The sequence below is a fragment of the Dama dama genome, chromosome 10 (assembly GCF_033118175.1).
Source record: "Dama dama isolate Ldn47 chromosome 10, ASM3311817v1, whole genome shotgun sequence".
Lineage (NCBI taxonomy): Eukaryota > Metazoa > Chordata > Mammalia > Artiodactyla > Cervidae > Dama > Dama dama.
Window position 1 is genome coordinate 11,277,877 of NC_083690.1, and position 27,163 is coordinate 11,305,039.

General features: G+C 51.3%; 1 protein-coding gene across 12 annotated transcripts in view; it reads left to right on the forward strand.

The window, feature by feature from the left end:
• The window catches only part of CLEC16A (C-type lectin domain containing 16A), a 239,612-nt gene that overhangs the window by 94,200 nt on the left and 118,249 nt on the right, over window positions 1-27,163 (forward strand). For all 12 annotated transcript variants that reach the window (XM_061152832.1, XM_061152825.1, XM_061152827.1 and 9 more), the window contains 5 exons: window positions 2,902-3,011; window positions 3,795-3,839; window positions 8,262-8,312; window positions 11,819-11,947; window positions 19,831-19,951. In XM_061152832.1, the coding sequence (XP_061008815.1) occupies window positions 2,902-3,011; window positions 3,795-3,839; window positions 8,262-8,312; window positions 11,819-11,947; window positions 19,831-19,951 (456 nt within the window). The remainder of the gene's footprint in view (window positions 1-2,901; window positions 3,012-3,794; window positions 3,840-8,261; window positions 8,313-11,818; window positions 11,948-19,830; window positions 19,952-27,163) is intronic.

A 27,163-nucleotide genomic window follows, 5' to 3' on the forward strand; every position in this document is an offset into this window, starting at 1 on the left:
AGGCTGGGAGGGTGAGTGAAGGGGAAGGCTGGAAGGTGTGGGTTGGGTGCTTTGGATGATACGTGCCTGGTGTCAGCCTAGTTCTGAGGCCTTGGCCAGCACCGACCTGCAGCCACAGCACGGGCTGGGAAGAGCAGGTGGAATGAAGTAGCGGAGCAGTCCTCACCTGGGGGCAGCGTTGTCCCCAGGGGGCAGCGTCCAGAGACGTTCTTGGTTGTCACAGCTTGGGGACGGGAGCTACTGACATTCTGTAGTCAGAGGCCAGGTGCTGCTCCACACCCTACGGTGCACAGAACAGCCCCCAGAACACAGGATTGTCCGGCCCCAGATGTCGACGGTGCCAAGGTTAAGAAACCCTGACTGCAAGGCAGGAAAATAGATCATCAGGGTGTGAGTGAGAGCCCAGGAAAGGGCCCGACGGAGATGCTGCCTGGTGGGGAGAGAACCGCTGAGCTGAGCTAGCAGGAGCAGTCCAGGCGGTGGGCTCAGGAGGGCAGGGGGCCAGGGATATGGTTGCAGGTGAGGGCTTCAGAGGTCAGGGGAGTGATGGCCAGAGCACAGCGCGACTGCCGGGGAATGACCACAAGGGTCTGGAGAACCAGGTCCACAGCCTAAAGGGTGATTCAGGGTATCGGTAAACTCAATGGCTATTTATTGAGCGCCTCCTGTATTCCAGCCTCTGTGTGCAAGTGATGAGGGTGCAGGAAGTAGGGGACACATGGACCCTATCCTCTGTGAAGTTCCGACAGTCTGGGACTCCATGTGAAGATGGGATCTAAGCCTCAGAGCAGGGTCAAGGCCAAAACTAACTCTGCAGGGCTCATAGATCTTTTTAAAGTCACAGGAGAGGAGAGAGGCGTGTCTAGGACTGAGCCCAGGGCCACTACTGATCTCTGGAGGTGACATACAGGGGAGCCAGCTCTGGAGCCTGGCCCAGGCCCCATGTGGGGAGAAGAGGGCCCTGAGGAGGGTGTTTTGGGGGACAAGAAAGATGTGGTTTCTTGGGACCACGGGGTGCTCGGTGGGGTCAGTTTCTGCTGAAGGTCCAGTCGGGGAGGCAGAGCATGGTCCTGAGGATGGTGGCCCAGGGCCTGTTGGCAGGAGCGGCAGGAGCCAGATGTGGCTTGGTGACGGGGAAGGCGGAGTGTGGCCTGGGTGCTGGGGAGGACCCTCCAGGGACAGGAGGATCAGCAGACCCCCTGAGGACAGTGTGTAGCGCTGCCTGGATTTCTGAAGAGAAGACACTGGGGCAGCTCAGAGGGACAATCTGGAAGCTTCGCTGGAGAGACAGACCTTTGGGAGGAATAGCCAGCAACTCACCAGGAAGGAAGAAGGGTCCTAGTGGAGCATCACGGTCTGCTTCCCCAGAGGTAGCAGGAGGGGTGTTTCTGACCTGGCCCACAGGGTGGCTGGGGGCCGGGCTGTGGTCCAGAGAATGCCTGCGCTCAGTGGAGGCCAGGCTGGCAGGCGCTGCTGGGCCAGGGTGGGCAGAGTGGCCCAGCCAAGACTAATTAGCCTCTGCCTGGGCTGGGTTTGTACTGGGCTTCGGAAGGCCTAGTTTTGCTTGTATGTTACCTGCTCACTTTTGGGCCAGTGGATTCCCTCTTCTCACCTATCTTCCCCTTCCCCCCCAACCCCTGACCATTGAGGCATAAAGCCAGGCAGGGAGGTGTACCTCCATGTGTCTGCCTTGAGTGTTTCTCCAGTGGCCCATCCTGGGCCCCATTGTTCCCGGAGAGTCCCCCTTTCCTGGCCCCTCCTATGTGAAGGCCCCTCCCCAGAAATGAGATCAAAGACCTGGGGGGAGTTTGCTGAGAGCGGGATGCCCTTCAGTCAGGCGGTCACAGGTGCTTCCAGGAACAATGCCGGGTGTGGGTTTTGGCATCCAGGACACCTGAGTCTGCCACGGCCCAGGTGAGTGAGGCTGGGAACCTGCCCCTTCCCGTCTCCAAACCTCAGCCTGCAGAGCACCCACTGCAGTGGGGCTTTAGAGAGGCTCCTTGAGGAGCCCGGTTCCAGGCTCATAGCAGGACAGCAGGCTGTTAGTCAGGACTTGCTTGCAGTTGACAGAAGCGCAGCTCAGACTCACTGAGACAATACAAACAAACAAGACTGCTGGCCTGTGTGACTTCCAGTCTGCTGGGCTCTGGCTGGAGGCACAGCGGACCCGGGACCCACAGAGTGTTTGCAAGCTCATCTTGGCCTCTGCGGCCTTCTGTGTTGGCCAGTTAACTGCCTGCCGCCTCCCCTTTCTCTGTCAGGCTCTAGACTTGCTGTAGGAGAGACGCTGAGTGGTGGAAAGCAGGACTCGGGGCTCAGGTTGTAGAACACAGGAGTGTGAAAACGTCCCAGTCTGCAGCTCAGCACGGGGAGAGGGTCTGGAGCCCAGGGGTTCCAGCGAGTTGTGGAATTGAGCCTCACTGGCTGTGACTGGCTCCCTGGCTGGTCCCCTGTGCAGGCACTGTGACCAGGGGCCTGGATGGCCCCAACCAGCCTAGGGGGCTGTGCCCCCCACCCCAAGGCAGGAGCATCCCATGACCAAGAGTGGGGCTGGTGACCCTCCAAAGGAAAGAGGGGTTCTGGTCCCTGAAGGAGGGGAAGGACCTCTGGACAAGCAAAGCGACCACAGACAGCCACTTTCTAGGTCTTCAGTAATCAGTTACCCACTTTTCCTGCCTCCCTGTTGCCCATAAGACGGCTTAGAGGAGCGTTTGGTGCAGGCAGTTTTGATGGGAACTTTCAGCGGTAGTTGATTGGGCAGGGGATTAGCATGTGGGGGTTCCCTCTGTGCCCCCACGGAATGTCGGGGGGCCTGTCGGCTGACCTGCTGATCTCCAAGTCGGGAAGGCAGGAGACTGCACGTGAGGGTGTGAGCATGGCTGACCCAAGTGTGCCCTGCAGACGGCAAGATCCGCTTGGCGACGCTGGAGCTGAGCTGCCTGCTCCTCAAGCAGCAAGTCGTGGCCAGCACAGGCTGCATCATAAAGGACGTGCACCTGGCCTGCCTGGAGGTGAGGCCTGTTCCTGCCGCGCCAGCCCCACAGTGGGGGGAGGTCGCAGGGAAGCCCCTGCATCCAGGTGGTAGCTGGTCCCAGCAGAAGGAAGACAGGCCTCAGACCCCCTGCCGACCCACTGCCCACTTGTCCCCACGGACCTGCCCTTCCACCGAGACAGCCCTGAGCAGCCCACTAATTAGCGAATCTTAGTAGTTTCTCTTGTAAGTGTTTGGCTCTGTATTTGTCTCCAGGATTTTTTTCTTTTTCTTTTTATATTTTGAAAGTTGTATTCATATACAGACACATGTTTATTCATTTATGGTTTATCGTGCTACTGCATACATTCATGTTTTAAATAGCATTTGTTGTTTTCCCTCTTATTTTTCATGTTTGTTTTAGAAAGTTTAGAAAAGTACAGAGGGGTAAAAAGTAACAATAGTGGACGCTTGGTGTGTGTCTTTCCAGCTACACTTATACCCTGACACACACGTTCACAAGTGAATTTTTCTGTTTATAAGAGTGGAGTCATCATGGCCATATTTTATTAATAGAACCCATTTCCCTCACGTAACTGCGTGTCAACAGCTCTCCAAGTCATCAGGTTGAATCATTTGTCCTTCTTCACCCAGTTTTGTTTTGAGCTCCATCTCCACCACCCCCATGAAGAACCACTTTATGGATTAAGATTATCAGCCCAGCGTCTGTCTTCTGTAGCCTCAGATTTTAGAATCCGTGGCTTGCCCCAACTCACTCGCCTCCGTGAGACCTGCCGCTCACGCCTTCCCTCTCTCTTAACAGGGAGCCCGAGAAGAGAGCGTCCACCTGGCGCGGCACTTCTATAAGGTGAGCCGCCGGGGCTCGGGGGCAGCAGCGTGTGTGTCGGGAAGCAGGACCGTCGTGGCTTCAGTCCTCTCTCACACCCTCTGGGTCCTCAGGGAACACGTGCCATTCTGTCCGCTCCGCAGCAGTGGTCTCTGCACTGTTCTGCTCATACTATCTTATCAGCACAATTTTGGAGGACTCACCCCTAGTGTGGGATTATTTATTTATCAATTATATATGAGTTTGTTCATTGATGAATTTACGTGTAAACCATCAATTATATACAGATGCTCATACGACTAAATTATACATAGCAACTTTTGTGTTCGTGAATTATATGTGCTTACCATGGCAGCCCACTCCAGTATTCTTTCCTGGAGAATCCCACGGACAGAGGAGCCTGGCAGGCTACAGTCCACGGGGTCACAAAGAGCTGGACACAGCTGAAGTGACTTAGCGTGCACGCATGCATAGGTATAAAATTACTGAATTACCTATGAATCTATGAACTGTATGCATGTGTATTGTTTATATATATGTACAGGCAGACCTCAGAGATACTTTGGATTTGACCCCAAACCACCGCAAAACAGCAAATACCACAATAGAGTCAAGCAAATGCTTTGGTTTCCCAGTGCTAATCAAAGTTATGCTTACATTGTACTGTGATCTGCTGAGTGAGCGATAGCATGGTGTCTAAAAAAATGTATTTCTGTTGTTCAGTCACTAAGTCGTGTCTGACTGTGATCCCATGAACTGCAGCACACTGGGCTTCCCTGTCCTTCACTGTCTGCTGGAGTTTGCTCAGAGTCATGTCCATTGAGTTGGTAATGCTGTCTAACCATCTCATCCTCTGTCGTCCCTTTCTCCTCCTGTTCTCACTGTTTCCCAGCATCAGGGTCTTTTTTTTTTTTTTTTTTTTTTCATTTATTTTTATTAGTTGGAGGCTAATTACTTTACAATATTGTAGCTGTTTTTGTCATACATTGACATGAATCAGCCATGGATTGTAATGAGTTGGCTCTTCGCATCAGGTGGCTGAAGTATTGGAGCTTCAGCATCAGTCCTTCCACTGAATATTCAGGGTTGATTTCCTTTGGGATTGTACATATCTTAATTAAAAATATTTTATTGTTAGGATTTCCTCAATGGTCCATTGTTTTGGGGTTTTTTTTTTTTTTTTTTTTTTTTGTCCAGTTGTTTAAGAATCCACTTTCCAATGCAGAGGACGAGTATTGGATTCCTGGTTGGGGAACTAAGATCCCACATACCTTGGGACAACTCAGCCTGCATGCCTCAACTGAGGAAAGCTCAAGCTGCAACAAAGACCTAGTGCTACCTTAAAAAAGAAAACTTTATTGCTAAAACATGCTAATTATCATTTGACAACTAGCATTTGCCACAGACCTTCAATTTGTTTATAAAAAATGTAGTATCTTTGCAACAGTAACTTCAGTTCAGTTCAGTCGCTCAGTCATGTCCGACTCTTTGCGACCCCATGGACTGCAGCACGCCAGGCTTCCCTGCCCATCACCAACTCCCGGAGCTTGCTCAAATTCATGTCCATCGAGTTGGTGATGCCATCCAACCATCTCATCCTCTGTTGTCCCCTTCTCCTCCTGCCTTCAAACTTTCCCAGCATCAGAGTCTTTTCCAGTGAGTCAGTTCTTCACATCAGGTGGCCAAAGTATTGGGAGTTTCAGCTTCAGGAAAGCAAAGCTCAATAAAATGAAGTGTGCCTATGTGCTGAGAAACCTCACACAGGCTCTAAACATTTCTCATGAATTTAGTAAGAATTGATAAAGGGCCCCCATGACCTTCAGTATCTGGAAAATGTGTAGGTTCAGTTTCCAGGGGATTCACTTTAAGATACCGCCTTGTGATGACTTTGTTTCCCTCTTTTCTTAAGGGTAAGATAGACTCAGGCAGGGCTCGTCATTTGTCAACAGTGGGTTCATCCATATGTCAGACAGCCCTAGTAGTTTTCTGATATTTTGGCCTCCACATCAGCTCTCTCTGGATCCAGTGAGTGGTGGTTTTCCCTCGTAATCTGATTGATGAAGAGATCCTCCCAGGAGGAGGAAAGGTGTCAACACTGCTGTTTTCTCATTCACTTGCGCTTTCGTTCATTGCACTCTGTTTTTTTTTTCCATTTATTTTTATTAGTTGGAAGCTAATTACTATACAATATTGTAGTGGTTTTTGCCATACATTGAGATGCATCAGCCATGGATTTACATGTTTTCCCCATCCCGATCCCGCCTCCTACCTCCCTCTCCACCCGCTCCCTCGGGTCTTCCCAGTGCAACAGCCCCGAGCACTTGTCTCATGCATCCAACCTGGGCTGGTGATCTGTTTCACCCTTGATAATATACATGTTTTGATGCTGTTTTTTCGAAACATCCCACCCTCGCCTTCTCCCACAGAGTCCAAAAGTCTGTACTGTATATCTGTGTCTCTTTTTCTGTTTTGCATATAGGGTTATGGTTACCATCTTTCTAAATTCCATATATATGCGTTAGTATACTGTATTGGTCTTTATCTTTCTGGCTGACTTCACTCTGTATAATGGGCTCCAGTTTCATCCATCTCATTAGAACTGATTCAAATGAATTCTTTTTAATGGCTGAGTAATATTCCATGGTGTATATGTACCACAGCTTCCTTATCCATTCGTCTGCTGATGGACATCTAGGTTGCTTCCATGTCCTGGCTATTATAAACAGCATTGCACTCTCTTTAAACGGCTGTGAACTATGTACATAGATACCCAGGAATCTTGTTCCTTGCAAGAAACTTTTTCAGCCACTGTCCATTACTGTCAGTGTTCATTGAGATAAAACCAGGTCACATAATCTGGAAATGCCCCTGGTGGGGCTCAGATGACCCCCCGAAGCTGCAGCACTCTGGATGTGCTCAGAAGAGGGTGGTACCACGGTGGGTCCCGTGTTCCAGGGCGGAATCCCAGTCCCCCCAGACTGGCCCCAACCCCACTTAGGCTTGAAGTGAGGATATGAGTCCTCAGCACAGTCATCTTTGACGCTCCTTCCAGTGTAACTGCACTTAGTCTGTCCTCCCCACCCTCCCCACAAGCTTCTGGATTGCAAAAAGCAGGAAGATATATAGGTAGGCATCTTCCCAGAGGATTTTTCTTTTTCAGTGACAAAAGGAGATCTGTATTTGAATCGTACCTCCCTTCTCCCAACCCAGGTTTTTCTCTCTTTTATCCTCTAAGGTTTGTACCCTTAATATATCAGGAGCTTATCAATATTTTCAAGGATTATTTCTGTGGTTATTTTGTGGGTCTCACACCAAAGGGGCTTCCCTGGTGGCTCAGATCACCTGCCATGTAGGAGACTCAAATTCGATCCCTGGGTTGAGAAGATCCCCTGGAGAAGGGAATGGTTACCCACTCTTTTTATTGTTGCCTGGAGAATTCCATGGACAGAAGAACCTAGCGGGCTACAGTCCATGGGGTCACAAAGAGTTGGATACGACTGAGCTAACTAACATTTTCACTTTCACACCAAACAAGACCTTTCAAGTTTGCCGATAGTTTTGATAACTGGAAAAACATAAAGGACCTATTGCTTTTCCCACCCCAACTGTGTGTGTGTATGTGTGAGAGAGAGAGAGAGACAGTACTGGGGGAGAGAGGGAGACTTAGGGCACAGGCCAGACCAGTGCTACCAGCCCCTGTCCTCCCAGGCTGCAGACCTGTCCAGGGTGGTCATGATGACACATTGACCTGCACAGACGGGGCCAGTCACCCCATCTTGCAGTGAAACAGAGAGGCTCTGAGAGGAACAACTGAGATTGGCCCCTGGTCTGTGAGTCTCAGAGCCGTTCCTCCCCACCACCCTGTTCTGAGGGGATCCTCAGGGCCACAGGCACTCTAAAACCCCCAAAGGCACGCCTCAGAAACAAATGAAACAAGCCACGTAACGTTAGCCTTAAGCGTATCTAATCATACTCTTCCTTCCAGACGTGCGGAGCCTCTGTCAGCTTTAACATGACAGCTTAGCCCACACTCTTATTTTCTCCAACCATTCTCAGCAAACAGATCATTTTAAATACCTGAAATGTTAACCATTTGTATATTTTAATTGTACATGAAGTGATTTTTGTTGTTGTGGTTAATTAACTGCCTTGACACTAGAAATCCATAATGACACATGCTTGGAGAAAAGGAGAAAACCGTTGAGGTGCAATTTGATATTTGGGCTTTCATTCGAGTGTGTGTGTGTGTGTGTGTGTGTGTGTGTGCGTGCGTGCGTGTGTGCGCGCGCACATGTTCACGTGTGTATTTTACTTCCTGGTGGTTTACGAGAACTCACTAATAAGAAACAGATGACCCAAAAGCCGAGAACTGGAGTTTATAACCCTTTGTTGTTTATGGAAAAAAATATACATAATCTTCTCTTTCCTTCCTTTCTTTTTTAGGGAGAAGAAATCTTTTTGGACATGTTTGAAGATGAGTACAGAAGCATGACGGTAAGTGAGGGGCCAGAAGGACTCGTGGCCAAGCTTGTCCTGCCAAACTGAGAGAGAACTCATCTAATTTGGGGCTTTCTGTTCGAATGGCAGAGATGGGTGGGGAAGGACATTGAAAACGGTGCCTTTTAATCCTCAGCAGTGAAATTACAGATGACATTCACTCCCCCCAAGTTGGGCTGAGTCATAAGATGGGTTAGAAAGATTCACTTTGATATGAATAGTTTTTTTTTAACTTTTAATTTTATATTGGATTATCTCCAGTTAAAAATGCTATGATGGTTTCAGGTGGACAACAAAAGGACTCAGCCAGACATATACATGTATCCACTCTCCTCCAAACTCCCCTCCCATCCAGGCTGCACATAATGTTGAGCAGAGTTCCCTGTGCTATACAGTAGGACCGTGTTGGTTATCCATTTCAAGTATAGCTGTGTTTACATGTCCATCCCAAGCTCCCTGACTATCCCTTCCCCCAAGCCTTCCCCACTGGCAGCCATGTTTCCTAAGTCTGTGAGTCTGTTTCTATTTATAGATAAGCTGATATGCGTAGTTTTTGATTGAGGATTTAGTAATACGTATGAAATCTCTTAATCCCCATGTCAACCTGATGTGAATCACTGCTGCTATTATCCTGCTTTTGCCAATAAGGAAACGAGAGGCAGAGAGGTTGGGGGAGGTGCCCACAGTTGCCCGGCCGTCACTTCCCAGTGCCCTGCCTTGCCTGGCACAGTACGATGCCACCTCCTTCTTCACCGTGCCAACAGAATGCTCCTGAGTGTGGCTCTCTTGCACCTGCCGTGCCAGCCCACGGTCTCCCCGTCTCCGTCCAGCAGGCACGATCATGAGAAAAGACAGGTGCAGAAGATTGAAGGTTGCGCTGTTCTGATCATCTGCCTCTGCGTCCCTGACACCTGCCCCTCAGTTAAGACTCAGTAACTCGGTGCTAAATAACTCTTTTCATGGACGTTTCTCACCCCATAGTGAAGTGTTTCGGGACGTTTACCATAAACCCAAGTGTTTAAAATGTCAACAAGATAAAGACAGCATGTGCTGCATGGCTCCCTGGCCAATCAGTGAGCATCTGAACAGCTGTGCCCTCATCACATTCTTGCTCGCAGTGTGTCTGAGGCCTCCCGGAGGGTTTTCAAGGAAAGAGTGTAAATTGGGATAACTCACCTTCCAGAGAAGCCCCAGAGCGCCCAGGTGCTCTGCGAGGCACTCACAGGCATCTCACACCTCCGATGGCCACACCCTGTTATCCCCTCCACCCCAGAAAGAGGGTCTCTGGCTTCTGTTCTTGGGACCATGAAGTGGAGCGGAGTGGAGTCAGTGCTCAGCTGCCATCTTTGTTATGCCCGTGACGTTCCCTTCCACAACATGACTCTCCAGAAGTTTGGCTTCTTATAGAAACAAGTCTTGTGTGTCACTTGGCGATAGAGAAAGGCTTGGACTCTGAAACCCCTGCTCCATTTCTGCTTTTGCTACTTATTGCAACCTTGGACAGGTTGCTTACATTCTGAGCCTTGGCTTTTCCATCTGTAAAATGGGACCCAAACCACATTTTACATGACTTTCCAGGTTGTGAAATACCTAGGGACTGCCTACTGTAGAGGTTCAGAACCATGAATATTCAAATATTTGGTTCTTCTCCCTCCCACCATAGGGCGCTTCCTGCATTTTGTTTGTTTGTCTCAATGACATCTATTATACGTCTTGCACAATGCCTGACACTCTAGGGAATTAAAGGCTGACACATGCCCAAAGTCAGCCATTAACCCAGACTTTAGGAAAACAGCCGCTAAGCCCAAAGAAGTGGGGCAGGCCCTTGGGTGCTGCCAAAGCTGGGCCTTCACTTCTGACCCTTCACTGTTTCCCCGTCACCACTTGCTTCATGCAGAGGGAAAATGGGCGGGAGTCCTAGAGGGGGTTTGCTGGGAGGCGGTAAAGGACAGAGGGAGCCGTGAGGGAGCCGCAGGAAGGCCGCGTAGGAAGGCCGTGCCACGGGCACCCTGGGTGGGAGACAGGGCCCTGCCACCCCGCTCTGGGATAAAGGGATAAAGGAGCTGGGACGGTGGACCTCAGGCCTTTGGAGGAAGGCTTCATGGGTCCCAAAGAAGAAGGTGGTGAGCTGAGGGCCTCCCTATTCTCCAGGTCCCTGGACCACTGAGCCATCTCCACAGTCCTGCCCTGTGTAGTCAGCTTTATGTTGCAGGAGGGGAGGAAGTGTGATATGACTGAAGCCTGCTTTCTAAAAAAGGGAGACACGAGGAAGTTTATGATGCTTAAAGGAGTAAAATTAATTCCACAGGATATTGTGACATGTTGTTCCTTTATGATGCCCCGTGTCTGTCCAGCAACACGTGTACATTAAGCGGTCGGTTCTGATGCACTGGGGCTTCCCTGGTGGGTCAGGCAGACAGAGTCCACCTGCAGAGCAGGAGACCCCGGTTAGATCCCTGGGTTGGGAAGGTCCCCTGGAGAAGGGAATGGCTGCGCACTCCAATATTCTTGCCTGGGAAATCCCATGGACAGAGGAGTCTGGTGGGTTACACTCCATGGGGTTTCAAAGAATCAGACATGACTGAGTGATTAACACTTTCACTTAGGCAGCAAAGTTCCAGGCGGGGAGGTGATGCTAACATGTGTCTTGGTGATCAGAGAAGGCTTCCTGAAAGCACCGTGGAAGGAGGCAGACACCTCTGCCCCTGGCTGGCCCGGTGGTTGTGGGCATGCGCCCTCCATCTGAACTCAGCGGTCCCCTCTGTAGTATAGAACAGCCGCACAATAGGGGGCGGGCCCTGCAGGGGCCTGGCGTGTAGTAGGTGCTTCATGAGTGACTTGGTTCTGTTCCCCCAGGTAGGAAGTTCAGGGAAGAGGAGGGAAGTGGGAATGCTGGTTCTGTGTGGGTCATAACCACATTGCGGGTCACAGTGGCTCTGGATCCAGGCCTGGGTCCGTGTCTTGGTTCTGCCACCAGCCAGCCCTGTGGGCCCTTATCCGCTCCTCAGCCTCCCTGCTGGACAGGAGATGACGCGCAGAGCCTTTAGCTCCCCGCCTGCCCACACTCAGAACTCCCTAAATGGAAGCCAGGCCACTCCACCTGCTGCCATCATAGCCAAAAGCGCCAGGGCGGGAGGCGGGTGGCAGTCAGGCCCCACACCGTGGGCAGACTACCCTAAAGGGACCGCCACGAAGGGGCAGGCCTCCTTCCTGAGGCCTGTCTCCCTGCTCAGGGGAGGGGAGCTTGGGGGTGAGAAAGCAGATCTGTTCACAGCAGGGCGGCAGCTTCTCCAAGGTGTCTGTCACTGCACGTGCATGAAAATCTGCAGCTTAGAAAACAAAACGGCACATCTCTCCCATCTGGCTGTCTCGAGGCTTCACCTCAATCTGCGTCGGGGCTGATGCACCCTTGAATACGAGCAGATGGAGGTGAGAGGCCCATGTCACCTGCTCTGGCCCCTTCCTCCCTTCAGCGAGCCTCCCTCCACCATCTTGTCTTCCAGATGAAGCCCATGAACGTGGAATATCTCATGATGGACGCCTCCATCCTGCTGCCCCCAACAGGCACACCGCTGACCGGCATCGACTTCGTGAAGCGACTGCCATGTGGTGACGTGGAAAAGACCCGGCGGGTGAGTGGGCCTTGGCCTTGGCCTCTATCCTGGGCAGCTGTTCACCAGGAAGCACCCCCAGGACAGGAGAGGGAGGGTCTCCGACCACATCCAGACCCACCTTCCAGCTCACCCTCAGAGAGCCAGACAGCAACCCCCAGCCCCACGCCCCCACCCCTCCACCACAAGGGCCTAGCTTTCCACGAGCACTGCCCTCTTTCTGGGTGTTTGGTTTTCAATTTTGGCCGTGTCGGCTCTCTGCTGCAGCCCGTGGGCTTCCCTCTGATTGTGGCTAGAAGGTTCAGTTGTTGTGGCGCGCGGGCTGAGTTGCTCCACAGTGTGTGGGATCTTAGTTCCCCGACCAGGGATCGAACCCACGTCCCCTGCAGTGGAAGGCAGATTCTTAACCACTGGACCACCAGGGAAGTCCCTGCCATTTGTTACAGCAGACACTGAAAGATGTTGGTGGCAGGCAGGCTGCCTTCACTGAGCGAAGCTGGCCCAGCCCCAGACCTCTGAGAGAGGAAGCAGGGCTGGGCTCCTTTGAAGGAGCGTGGTGATGCAGAGCAGGTGAGGCTGCTGCAGAACCAGCCCCGAGAGGCCGGGACCCCTGGCGATGGCGTGGCATTAAGGTATCTGAGGGATCTTGGGGCATGACACACGAAAATGCCATTGTGATTATTTTTGGGCCTGCGGGAGAGGTGTGTGAAGAGGTTAGTTCTCAGAACCCAGCTGCCGTGTGCACTTCCGTTATCAGCAGTTTTTTTCTTCAGCCATCTCGCGGGGCTGTTCAGGGTACTTTATCTCCCTGGTCAGATCACAGTTTCTTTCTTAGAAAGCACCATAACCCTTTCCTAGAAAATCATTCCCTGGAGACGTGGAGGTGTGGATAAATTAGAGGAATCCCTTGCCCTCATTGCTCCTGTTATCAGGCCAAGCCTTCCCCTGAGATAATCCAAGTGTACCCAGAGTGGAGGAAGTATTGTGACCTTTTTGAGAGACGGGATTGACTCACTGGACCCGCCTCAGGCAAAAAGATTTCGTGGCCTTCTTGCTGCGAGTTTGCCTTGAAAGCCTGCTGGGGCGGGGCTGGGGCACAGAGGAAGTTGGACCCGTGTCTGAAGTCAGTCTGCATTCCCTGCCGTCCGCCCAGACCCACCATGCTCACTGCAGGACCCACCCTCTCTCTGAGCCAGTGACGCCTGCCTCCCTCATGCTCGCAGACAGGTGTGCGGGCCCCGTGGCCGGGCACATGATTGATTGTGGGTGGCAGCGTTTGCACTGGGCGTCCTTGGTGTCGGCTTTTACAGGGGGATTGGTTCTGACAAGTGGGTGTCACGTCTGTACTCTTTATGGAGTAGGTACACTCACCCTTGACCTTTGGTTGCTCTTGGAGATGCTCCCCAGCAGGATAACAGCAAAGCCACATGCCCAGTCCAGCTCTTGTGTCCCTGGGCCAGAGAGGACCCCGTCCCGGTTCTCCTTGGCCCCTGAACTAGAAGGTCCAGAAGGTTGTGAATGCAGAGATCTGCTGCTCCGGGTCTCATCCTGCCTTCCTTTTGGTCCACAGTCCATCAGGTTTTCTTAACAGTTATATGAGCACATGGCCTTTGTGACAAAGTGGATCATTCATATCAGTTCTTCTTAAGAATTTCCTCACATATTTGTACAACCACCCTGGGAGGTTGGCACTAGTATTATCCCCATCTTACAGAGGAGTAAACTGAGGCACGAAGAGGTTGAGTGATTTGCTCAGGATCCCCCAGCTGACAAGTTGTAGAGCCAGGATTCAGCCCAGGCAGTGTGGCCATTTTGACCCCCTGCCTCCCACTGCTGCCTTCATTGTATTTATTAGTCCTACTTGGTGCTGGGTACCAGGAAACACAGCCCCAGTCCTCAAGGAAAAGACTAAAGAGGGTGAGGATGGGAAAGGCAGCACCAATCCATGCGTGCTAAGTCCCTTAGTCATGTCCGACTCTTTGTGACCGCATGGACGGTAGTCCTCCAGGCTCCTCTGTCGATGGGATTCTCCAGGCAAGAACACTGGAGTGGGTTGCCATGCCCTCCTCCAGGGGATCTTCCCGACTCAGGGGTTGACCCCACATCTTTTGTGTCTCTTGATCTGGCAGGCAGGTTCCTTACCCCTGGTGCCACGTGGGAAGCGCCCACACAACTCTGGGCCAGGGCTGTTTCTCCAGGAGCACAAGGCCCCTAATCCTCCCTAGGGAGGGGGGCAAGAAGCACAGAGAGCTGCTCCTTGAGCCAGGCCTGTGGGGGAAGGGCTGGGTGCTGCGGCGGGAGGGGTGGGGGTGCTCAGAGGCCCAGAGAGCTGGGGGCCGTGCCTGGAGCCCCCGTGGGGCCAGCTGTGTGGGAAGTGGTGGCGCCGGAGGGGTTGCAGGGGACAGGTCTCAGAGCCCTGGAGCACAGCGAAAACCTCGGCCTGGTTGGCCGCTCCCTGGCATCTTGTCATGCTGGCCTGGGGCGGACACGGCTGGTCCACAGGAGAAATTCTGGGCTGAGGCCTACGGCAGAGGGCAGGGCTGCTTGGGCTTCATGGTTCCTGCTCCTTCTGAACCTCTGTCTCCTCACCCAGCCAGCAGCCAGCGCCGCCCGCCCTGCCAGGGCCCTTGGGAGGACTCCGCGAAAGGCAGAAGCACAGAGGCCCGTGGTGGTGCCTGAGGGTGGGGGTCTTCCTCTCTCATCCTCAAGATCCCAGGACTGCTGCCCACCTCCCTTGCCCCAGATGGGCTGCAGGGCTCACACTGCCAACGGAAGCACCAGCGCCCCCGGGGTCTCTCTTATGACCTTTGTCACAAGACGGGTTTATAAAGGCAGCTCTCAAGTCTGGTGTCCCTGGAGCCAGGATGAGATAAGAGGGCTGGTCACCTCAACACAGAGCCTTGGGCCCCAGAGGTTTCCCTCTGATGTCCAGGATCCACTGTTGAAGGGGAATTTTGACCTCTCACCTCAGCCCAGCCCCTGATGCCAAGCAGCTGTCTGGAGTCCTCCCACAGCTTAGCTCCTCGGCCCGTTTCAGACATCAGAACACCGCGGTGTGCTCTGAATGTGAGCTAGAGGAAGTGTATGGTTTAACAAGCAGTTGAAGGCTTATGTGGTTTGTTTCAAGTTCTTTGCTCATATCCAGAGAACATTCCATTTCGTCCTGTTGGATTCAGAGGTTTTCCTTCTTTTTTTTTTCCCCCTGCCAAGTGTAGGCTTTTCTAACTTTTAGGAGGCTGACGCTTTTCAGAAATACCACCCTTTATTTTCCTTAAGGACTTGTCAAAGAAGTTCAAACCACCCTTTATGGTGAATCATTCCTTTGTACGTTCATCAAAGAGCCACTGGACTCCTGCTGTGTGCCAAGTGCTCTCCCAAGGGTGCAGGAGTGAGCAGAAAGTCGGCCCGCCCTTGGGTGTTCCCGGGCCTGGAGAGAGGCAAAGCTTGTGGTCAGGGGTGATACCAGGCTGCAGCGAGGGCTCTGAAGGATAGAGGGGGTGCTGCGTTAGACTGAGTGACCAGGAGAAGCTGCCTGGCAGAGGTGACGTCTGAGCAGAGACCTGGGGAGTGAGGAGCCAGCCAGGCAAAGACGTGAAGGAGACCTTTTCCAGACCGAGGGAGCAGTGAGTGCAAAGGCCCCGAGATGAGGAAGAGTGAAGGGTGTCCGAGCTGTGGGGTGACTGGAGCGAAGTGAGTGCAGCGGACAGGAGAGGAGGGCACGGGCTGTGTAGGCTGCAGGGAAGCATCTGGCAATGAAGTCACGTTTTCCCCCTTGCCCTTTGCAAGTTACACTGTTTATTCTTTCATTTGACATGTCTGTCGAGCCTTCTTTAGGCACTGGGCAAGAAGCAAGAATAGAAAGAATAAATAAATAATGCAAAAGAAGACCAAAATAGCAAGAGTGCCACTGAGCGATTGTGGCTGAGACGGGAAATTCATGTTGACATGTGGTCACAGGAACTCCTGGGGTCTGACAGGAGCATGCAGGCAGGACCTGGACTTGAGCTGAACCCACCCCTCGTGGCAGGGCAGTCGAGAGAAGCAGTTAAGAAAGAGCACAGGCACACGAGTCACACCAGCTGAGGTAGAATCCACCTTTAGCTGTGTGACCCTGACCAAGTTACTTAGCCTCTCTGAGTCCCAGGTTCCTCCTGTGTGCTGCTTCTCAGCTCTTACCGAGAGCAGCAGTGAGGGGCTGAAGAGTGATGGAGCTTTCTAGCCTCTTAAGTGGGGAAGAAATCAAGTCTTTTAACAGTCAAAACCTACTGATGCTTAACACTAGAGAAAAGAGAGTTGGGGAGAGGACTCTTTGATGAATACCAGAATCTGAATTTAAGCCACTAGCCGTCTTTATGGAATAACCATGGAAGCCATTATGAGATCACGATACTTGCATGAAGTTTTATTTGTCCCTCCAGTTCTGTGTCCCTGTTGCCTCATAAAACCGCAAACAGTTTTCGTGTTTATCGCTATTGACCTTGAGGAAATAGGGTATTTTGCTTTTACTCTCTGGATGTGTATTGTGCATTAAAGAAAATACAATAACATCTCACAGAGTTCCAAAAGTAGGGTGAAAGAATTTCCGGCGATTTCATCACCCTAAACAAACAACACAGACTTTGTGTGTCTCCTCCCAGCTTTGTCTGCAGACACGTCTTTTCATGGTTGCAGGGGTGCATGGGCGATGGACTTGCTTTCATCCTCGCTGCCTTTCTCTTTGCATTGTGAGCAAGAAGTTTTTCATTGATACAGTTTTAATAAGTCTAATTTCTTACTCCTGCCTAAAAGTTTAACTGGTGACTTTTGCCATAATTTCCTTAGGCGTTTTCCTGCTGGTGGACATTTTGGTTGCTCCCAGTATTACATTATTTTCAGATAAATTGTAATAAGCAGCTTGACAAATACAGTGTTTCTTTCTTTCGGCTTATTTCTTTAGGATAAGTTCCCAGAAGTGGAATTTTTGATTCAAAGGGTATGAACATTTTTTTTTTTTTTTGGTGACTCTGTCGGTATTGCCAAGTTGCTTTCCCAAAGGGCTGTGCCTACTTTAAAGCACTTCAGCACTGAATGACTGGCTTCCACGGCCTCAGTGGGCTCCTGGCCTGAGTGACTGTCGCTTGAACTCAATAGCTTGCACGTGCGGCCAAGTTGGCAGGGGAGAGGGCTCAGGCTGAGCGTTTGTTCCAGGCCCAGCCCTGGGGCTCAGGGTGGTCTTTGTACTGTCTCCTTGCATCTTCAAGGTGGCCCCATGATCTGGGGTGGTGGGGACCCCCTTTCCACAGCTCCAGCCAAGGCCTGGGGAATCACATGACTCAGGTTGGACTAAGGTCTGTCTGACTTGGAAGCCGTCCGCTGCCCCACTCGTGGGGCTCTCCTTGCTCCCCACTGCATGGAAGCAAACTGGAAAGGTCTGTTCTTTATAGTTAAGCTTGTCTACGGCCGTACCACCCTGAACATGCCCACTTCTCTTGATAGTTAAACTTGGTCAGCTGACTCCCCTTTCCAAATCTAATCCATTCTTCCTGAGTCAATCTTTCTATGGAAGCATCTGAAAGAATAAGAATACTCTTTTCCTTTCAGTAATACATTTCAATTTGCACATTAATTGAGCAAAGTCAAGAAAAACAGTGAATAAAAGCCTGGGTCCTAATCCTTCAGTCTGTTGAAGGCAAAGGCGTGTGATTGGAAGGACAGTCTTTGGAGTCAGTTATTAGGTGAATCACCTTGGGCAGTCTCCCTGACGTCTCTAGGCTTCGGTTTCCTGTCTGTAAAATGGGAACCCCTCAGGGTGGTTAAAATGGCTCGAATGGTGGGCGTGCAACCCCCACCCGTACCTGGCAGGCTGGGGGTACGCAGAGAGAGTAGTGGTTGTTTAGGGAGACAGTGAGATGATCAGATGACCTCTAATCCCGGCGTCTCACCTTTCTCTTGTGGATTCTCGGGGTTGTGGGGCTGGTGAACATGGCCCGCCAAACCCTGTAGATGCCCATGAGAGCCCCACTTTCACCCAGGTGGAGTATTTGGCCCTGTGGGAATCTGCCCTCACATTCATGAGCCCTGGCTTCTCACACTGCGTTTGTAGAGAGACAGCTGCTGACTATCACAGATATTTTTATGAAGACTGCTCTTCAAAACTTTCAGAACAGGAACTTCCCTGCTAGTCCAATGGTTAAGGCCCCAACGCAGCAGGCAGGGGTTCGATCCCTGGTCAGGAGACTAAGATCCCACACGCCACACGGCACGGCCAAAAAATAAAACAACAGAAACATGCAAACAAACAAAAATGTTTAGAACAATCGAATAATATACCAGTGCCCCCACAGCCACCATCTTTATCATATGAAAGTTTATGTTTCTCTGGTGCTTCTGGTTGACTGAGGAAGACCTGACGCCAGAATAGGTCCAGGAAATAGGACTGTTCATCCAGTTTTCCGCATCGGGACATTAAGTAATTGGCCCAAGATCTCCCAGCAGTTCTAGACCAAGTCAAGATTAGGGTTCAGAGGTGCCCACAGCATCCTCGTTGCCTGGGTCAACAAAAGTCAGTGCAAACCTGGCTCTTTGCGGGCAGTCATCTGTTCTCTCCGCCCCTTGTTTTGAGGCACCTTGTCATACAATGGACAACCTCCCATCTCAGTGGGCAGGCCTACAGCCTCAGAAGTGGCAAAAAGGGGCTCCGAAAACGAGCTGTGGGGCTCGCCAGTGGCGACAGCGGTTTGTCCCCACGCCTCCTCGTGCTGAGCTGTGGAGTGGCAGGAGTGAGGCCTGGCCGCCCCTTTACGGACCCCATGCTGGCTGCCGCCCCCACTATCATCTCAGAGGCTCCCCGCAGCCCCGCACAGTAGAGACTCACATCCCCATCTCACATAGGAGGAAACTGAGGCTCGTGGGGCCGGGGGCCTTGCCCAGCACAGTGGAGCTAGGAGTCCAGCACAGACCTTCCGTACCTGACTCGGGGGCTGTTTCCCTCCATCAGGGCAAGTGGCCCGGAAGCCGAGGGCCCCGTGGCTGCTGCTCCACTTCCTGGCCTCTGGTTGGTGGGCAGGTCAGCCCCAACCTGGGACTCGCGGGGAGTTACCTCCAGGGCAGACTGACTGCTGGGCGGTGGCTGCACAAGCTTCTCTGGCTTCCAGCCTGGGGTTCGGCTTTGTTCCCGCTCCCTGGAAACTCCCGCTCACCCTGGGGTCCACCAAGATGCTTCTCTGGTGGGCCGGGAACCCTGTGCTGATGGGGCCCCAGTCTGTCCCCACCTCTGTCCCCGGCTGGGGAGACCTGAGGGCTCCCTGGACACTGACGTCACCACACACCTACCAGGTGCCAGGTCCTCTGCCCTGAGAGGGGCACAGCCCCTGTTGGAAGGCCAAGGGGCCAGAGCTCCAGGTGATGGGCTTTGGGGTCTGGCGGGCTCTGAACCCCACCCGCATCTTACCTTCTGTCTCTCCTGCCCCCACATTCAGTAGGTGGACCTTGAAACACTCATGGTTTGGATTTTCAGACTCTGGGCTGGTTTAGTTAGAAGAGACCTGGTTCTGGCCCTTGCTAGGTGTGAGCTTGGGCCTGATCACATGGCCTCCGTGGGTCTCAGCCTCGACTGCCGAGCAGGGCGGCCAGCCACGCGGGGCTGCCACGAGGGTCATGTGACCCTAGAGGGCGGGTCCCGGCAAATGGCAGGTGCTCAGTGAGGTCCCGTGGCCCAGCCGGAGCCTGCGGGTGATGGCACATAGGCTGCCTCCTTGATTGTTTTCATTTTAAATCTTGGCTCTGAAAGCACCAGAACCACGATGCTGAAAGAGGTGGGCTTTGTCTTGTTCATTTTAAATCTAGAGTCATTGTGTGATTTCTCCATACAGACCTTCTCACCAAACTGACTTCACTCTTTTCTGCTCTCCAAACTGTTGGTCCAGGCCATCCGGGTGTTCTTCATGCTCCGTTCCCTGTCCCTGCAACTGCGAGGGGAGCCCGAGACCCAGCTGCCCCTGACGCGGGAGGAAGACCTGATCAAAACGGATGACGTCCTCGACCTGAGTGAGTTGGTCATCTTGCGTCACGGCAGCAGGGGTGGGGGGACACTGCCAGGCTGGCTCACGCATCACTGGGAGGCTCGTGGGCGACCTGCATGTCATACTGGGGTTAATCTGTCACCGTGAACTTAGACAGTGCGCATGTCACACAAAACTTTCAGAAAAGGGGCCCTAGATTCTGGACACTTGGAGTCAGTCTGTGGGCCCTGCTTTCTGGAGACCGAGGGCCGCTGTGCAGGTGTTTTGCTGAAATATCTGTGCATGGTGATTGGGGTCTCAAGCAGGGGTGGGCACAGCTCTAGGATCCCTGCCCTCCATATAGTCATAGCAGCACCAGTCTGGTTGGTTGTGTCTGTCAAAGGTGGTCTGTATGATTTTAATGACTAAAGGATCCTGATTGGTTAAAAAAAGGAAAGTTTTCAAAAATGCAAGCCACCAGCATTTAGGTAAAGATGAAGGCTCTGGAGGCCCAAGAACCACGTGCTTAGCTTGCAGGCCTGAGCATCCAACCGGCGCCTCAGTGCTCTCCTCTTCAGTGTGAGACTGAGATTTAAAGGAGACAGAATATAAAGCCTGGTTGTGTTCCTATAACCCTTCTCCCATTCATATAACTTTTTCCTCTTATTTGCTGTAACATTGTGATATATTAGGACTCTTTGGTCATGAGAGATAGAAAGGCCAACTTAAACTAACTTAAGGAAAAAGAGAGGCAGATTCACTGATATCGGTGTAAAAAGCTAGATCTCCTTTCAGGCATGGCTTGATCTAGGTACTTAAGCAATGTCATCAGGAAACTGCCACCTTCCTTCTCTCAGCTTTTCTTTCCCCTGTTCTGGCTTCATCCTCCAGAGAGCTCTCACCAAATAGTGACAAGATGGCCATCAGGACCTCTAAGATCTGCTGAACTGGCTAAGCAGCCCTGACAAAAACGGAGCTTCTCTTTCCCTATAACTTTTATAGACGTCCAGAGCAATGCTCTCATTGGCCCAGCTTGAGTCACAAGACTGTTCCTGACCCAGTCAGTGATCAGCAGAATGTGATTCACTGATTGGTTAGGTCAAGGTCACGTCCTCAGCTGGGAGGGTGGGACCTGCTCCTTTTGAACCCCATCACCTAGGGGTGAGGAAGGAGGCGGCCCCCAAAGCAAACTGGAAAAGAAGAGCTGGGAGCTGGAGAGGCAGAAACGGCAGTTGGCCACTTTGTAGTGGACGATGAGAGAGAGAGAGTCCTTGTTTTAAATCAGCTTTATTGAAATACAGCTTGCATCCAGTAAGGTTCACCGAGTTTTAGTGTACAGTGGAATGAGTCTTGACAAAAACTGTTCAGTTGTGTGACCTGCAGTTACGATGCAGACCAATGAGGGTTTGTATCTTTTGAGCCAGAGGCCCCTGCCCAGCTCTGTATTCTCTCAAGCAAGTGACTGAAACCACCACGACTTTCGTTTCCTTGCCTGGAAAATGGGGATGATCTTCATTATATTACGGGGCTGTTTTGAGACTTGAGTGAACTATAATATGAAATATAAGATGACCGAGTCTAGTGCCTCACATGTAACTGTGCTCAGGAAAATGGAATCAGCATTGCCTGATAATCACATCCAGTGATGCACACAAAGAGCACACTGCCTGACACGTGGAAGGGTCTCTGTAAATGATTATTATGGTTTTGCCTGGTTGTCTGACTCCTTTTTCTTGCTTCCTTTTTGTTTATGCTCCTTTATTTCTTCTCTCTCGGAGGAGCAAGGAAGCTACGTCCTGTCTGTGCTCTATGCCCATCTTCTGTGGCCGTTTCCTCCTTGAAATATGGCCACGGGGATTTCTGTAAAGGTTTAAATTGATGGCATAGGCTGGAGAGACCCATAAACCCATCTTTCTCTGATTGGATTCAAGGAAAGAGAGAAAAACAGTTTGCTTTAACGGGGCCTCTCCGTCAGGGCAGCAAGGATGTTTGCATCCGTGAAATGGAATTAAATTTTATGCTGGGAATTCATGTACCGTGCCTCCTCCCACTAGGAATGGCCTGCTGAAACAAAGGTTAAAAGTATTTCACTTATCAATTTGAATTGATTAGATTGCTAGTTGAGATCACTTAACTGAGCCTTTTTGGGTAGTTGGCCATTAAGAAAGTAATGGCTGTCTGTCTTTACCCAGCGTGATTGCAAATTATGTCTTTGCTAAAGAGGGTGCCAGCCAGAAAATACTATGAATTATGGATTTTATGAGCATATGGTATGAGGGTAAGATATGCATGTGTTGACTTTTTGTGTGTGTAATTATTCTTAAATGCTTGAGCTTCTCACTTTCCATGGGGAAAAATTAGCAATGCTCTGCACTTCACCAAATGCCTTCCGTGTATACTAAAGGTAGGAAGCATCCCAGTATAGGTGAGGGCATTCAGATTTGCTAAATTGTGGAGGCTGGGCTTGCTTCTTAGGAGGTCATGTTTTGTCTCCCTGAAGCTTGAGGAAGCTGACTCAGGGAAGAGTGGTTTGGGGTTGGTCAACTGCTTGAATGAGTTTAAAGGAATGCAGCAGGAAGAGTTGACTTTAAGTGTATTTACTAAACCTGTCACACCTCGATAAGAAACCACAGCATCAGAACATTCAGAAGCCATCCCGTACATCCACTGACCAACAGCGCCAGGTGTGGCAGGTGAGCTCTGCCAAGGGAGCTTCTGACGAAGCGCATCAAAGAGGCCGCCACCCCTTTGGAAAAACAGGAACTGTACCGAAAGCCTGTTTTGTTTTCACTGGAGAGGAGAGTGGCATGGGGCAGAGGTCATGGATTGGCAGCCATGAGGGAAGGAGGGGAGGGGAGGGAAGGAGAAACAAAGGGGCAGTGGGAAGGGAAGACTAGAGTAGACCTGACTAGATAGATAAGAGAGGTTAGGTTTTAGAGGGAATAAAATTGTGAGTCTCTATGCACCCAGCCTTCAGCTTCAATAGTCTTATCCTTTTGTGGAGCCTCATTTCCTTGGCCCCGCCATTTCTCTTTTTAACCACCACCTCCCACCCTCTGTATATTAAAGCAAATGGGACTGCATCTATAAATACTCCTGTCTAACAGATAAGGACTTCAGGCTTCTCTTTTTGATTGAACTGGTTGTCACCATTGCAAAAGGGGAACTTCCTGGCCCCCCACTGCTCTGGTGGAGCTGGAGATGCGGCCTGGGCTCCCCTGTGTTCTGCCAGCCTAGCCCCATGGACGCTTGAGTTTGCAGCCCCTGCTATAGCTGGAAGTAAGCAGCTTTGTGACCTTGCTCAGGGTCTTTCTGCTCGCCAGGCCCAATGGCCTTGCCATAAAGATGGTGCTAAATGACTTGGCCAGGAGGGCTGTTGAAGATCAAATGAGATCACGTTCATGAAGCATGCGGCACCCGGCTCGGCACATAGTAGGTTCTCAGGGAATGAGAGCGGTGAGTGACCGGCTCAGAACTCGTACTGCGGGGCACCCTGGCTTGGCATTTTCTGCTTCGACAACATTTTGGGGAGTGCCTCCCAAAATATTTAAACCAGTTCATCACTTATGGGATGGCATCATTTGGGGGTGAGGGAGGGGTAAGAAAGATGGCTCTGGGTAAGAAAGACCACCACTTCCTGGTGGTCCAGTGGTTAAGACTTTGACCTTCCAGTGCAGAGGGTACAGGTTCAATCCTTGGTTGGGTAGTTAAGATCCTACATGCCTTGTGGCCAAAAAGCCAGAAATCAGAAAACAGAAGTAATACTGTAATAAATTCAATAAAGACTTAAAAAAAAAAAAAGACTGTGTGGGAACAGTTGAAGGGTCCTGTATCGTGTCTAGGCCCCAGGCGAGCACTCCTGCACAGTCACCCCTGGGCTGACTGACCGACACCCCAGCGGTGCCCTGAAGACGAGCAGAGGAGAACCGGGTGCCTGCCTATCTGCCTGTGACCAGATAACATGGGCAGTGACAGCAGGAGAAACTCCTCCGTCATGACACCCTCGGGAGATGCCAACCACCTTCAGGAAACGTCCACAGGGGCCCTTGACATTGACATAGTTGTAGCCGTGCCATGTACGGCACCCACCTAATCTTGTATCCTGATTTTTAAAATGCATTCAGTGAAACCCGTCCGTTAATTCAGCTCCTTATTGAGCACTTGCTGTATGCCAGGCACAGTGCTGAGATCTGGGATGTGATAGTGAACTAATAAAGCCAGCCTTGGCCTCTGCTCTCTGGTGCTTCTAGCTGGGGGCAGGGAAGGGACCACAAACAGGTAAGGGAGGAAAAGCTAACTGCACAGTCGCAGGTCGATGGAGGTGGTTCTGTGGAGATGATGAACGGGGTCCAGGGCTAGAGAACTATCACAGAAAAGGCCTCAAAGGCTGGTGAGAGAAGCCTGTCTGGAGAGGCATGTACTGGGGGAGCCAGAATATTGCATAAGAAAATGCAGAGATGAGGCCTGCCAGTTTGGGAAGGGGGAGGTGGAAGGTGAGAATGGGCTTGGTGTGTCGTAGGCCGGTATGGCTGGCAGGTGAGGAGCAGGGCAGAGAGGAGCTGAGATGAACAAGATCTCAACTCCAGTGCAGGGGGAAGTCAGCAAAGGGCATCCATGTGGACAACTACCCTGATTGTGCGCTTCTGGGACAGGAGCTGCCAGGTCACACAGTGCCCGCACAGGCCCATGAGCCATGTCCAGGGGCTGGAGAGGCCACGTAGCCTCATGGCTCTGAGTCTAGGCTTGGGAGTCAGTCTGTGCTGGGAGAAATCCTAGCTCGGCCCCTTGCCACCTGCCAGCGTGTGTCCTTCAGTGAGTAACGTGATCTCTTGGTGCTTGGTTTCCTCGTGTGTAAATGGGAGTTGCTGGGAGGAGGCAGTGAGTTAATACATGTGACGTGCCTGGAACAATGCCTAGCACAACTTCAGGCAGGCTAGTTAGGAGGTTGCAGCATTGGCCCCGGAGCCAGTGACAGTGGGGAACAGGGCGTGGGGACGCAGCCCACACATCTCCCAGTTGGCAGCCGGCTGCTCCATCTTGGGGGCAAAAAACTGAGTCTCTTTCTTGACTCCCCTCTTCCTCACAAACTCAGCGTCCTGCTGGTCACCACACCTAGGCAGTTCCTTCCAGATCTATCTGGCCATCTCTCTCAGCTCCACTCCTTAGCACCCAGCTTGCCCTGCCATCATCTTTCACCTGCACTGTTGCAGAAACCTCAAGCAGTCCCCAGCTTCTGCCTCGTTCCCTATGGTTTGTTCTCGACACGGTGTCCAGTGTCATCCTCTTAAAGCAGCAGTCAGACCCTGTCCTCCTCACAGGCCTCCTCAGAGTGACCTCCATCCCACTCTGACCGGGAGGAGAGATGTTTACAGGGGCCCATGAGGCTGGGCGTCACCCAGTACCCCCCAGCTCTCTCTGCGTCTGTGCTGTTCTTTAGACACACCAGGCATGTTCCTACCACGGGCCTCTGCTCTGGCTGTGCACGCCCCTCCCCCCCCCAACCTACAGACCACTCACACCCCCAGAACAAGCACATCTGTGGGCGCTTACAAGGCCCACGACTCCCACATGTGGCATCCATACTCCCAATTCTCCATCTGCCTTTGAGCCCTGGACCAAGCCCTTCCTCTTTGTTATCCTTTGTTTGTTAATGAATAGGAATGTAATATATTCCCGTTTCCCCAGTTTTAACACTTTCTGTGCTTCATTCCAGCACCCTTGCAGGCAAGAGCTTTTAGATAAAGTGGACATCTCCAGCAGTGCTCATCTAACCTAAAGAGTCATTTCCAGCAAGAGTACTGTGACGCTCCCTAAGCAAGTTACGTGGTTGGATTGTAAGTCCATGAAAATGTGAGCTCATTGATGTGCTTCTCTTGCAAGGCCAGGGCTAGTTTTGAGATCCTGTTTCTTCTGGAAAACCCTCTATGTTGCCATATTATGCTGATGGCCCAGTCTTTGTCATGTGCCCTATCTTGGCGAGAATGAGAAAAGAGCATAAATAATAGAGACTATGAAAAACAAACCCAGAATGCGGGCTATTCTACAGGATACTCGATTTGAACTTTTCATAAATGGGAGAAGTGTCGGGCAAAACCGAACAGGACGGTGAGAGCCAGGGAGCAGTTCCAGATTCCAGATTATCAGAACGGAAGGGACCCGACAGCCGACCCCTGAGCTTGGACCCTGGATTGAGGAATAAAAGCAGTAGATTTAGGGGGCTTTTGGGGGTTGCATTGGAAAAAAGGTGCATGTAGCCTGTGATTGGATAATGTCATCGAGGTCAGTATTACCTTTCTTGGGCGTGATGATGGCATTGTGGTTCTGTGGGAGAGCATTCTTGTTCTTAGGAAGCACAGACCGAGGAGCCCAGGGGTCAAGTGCTGTGCTGCTTGTCACTTTGGGATGATTCAGAAAATAGAAATATGTTAGTGTGTGGGTATAGTGAGAGAGGAGGCAAATGCCACTAAATGTTAGCCATTGTTGAATCTAGGTCAAGGACCCGTGTGGGCTTATTTTGACAGTTAGAACTTTTTCAAAATAAAAACTTAATGAAGTGGAAAGAAGCAGATCAAATCCTTAAAAATAAACATTTAATTAATGAGGAGTGTTGTTGTTGTTGTTAAGTCACTAAGTCGTGTCCTACTCTTTGCGACCCCATGGACTGCAGCACACCAGGCTTCCCTGTACTTCACTATCTCCCAGAGTTTGCTCAAATTCATCCATTGAGTCAGTGATGCCATCCAAGCATCTCATCCCCTGTCGACCCCCTTGTCCTCCTGCTCTCAGTCTTTCTCAGCATCAGGGTTTTTTCCCAGTGAATTGGCTCTTCGCATCAGGTGGTCAAAGTATCGGAGCTTCAGCTTCAGCATCAGTCCTTCCAATGAATATTCAGAGTTGATTTCCTTTAGGGTTGACTGGTTGGATCTCCTTGCTGTCCAAGGGACTCTCATGAGTCTTCTCCAGCACCACACACAGTTTGAAAGCATCAATTCTTAGGCACTCAGCCTTCTTTATGCTCCAGCTCTCACACCCATACATGACTGTTGGAAAACCATAGCTCTGACTATACAGACCTTTGTTGGCAAAGTGGTGTTTTTGCTTTTGTTTAGGATTTGGGGCTCTGGGTTTGAATCCTGGCTGTGTGACCTTGAGCAAACTAGTCTACCTCTCTGAACCTTTTTCCCGATCTGTGAAGATGGGGAGATGATACTGCCTGCTTCAGAACTGTTCTGTTGATAAAGAGTGAGTCCATCAGAAG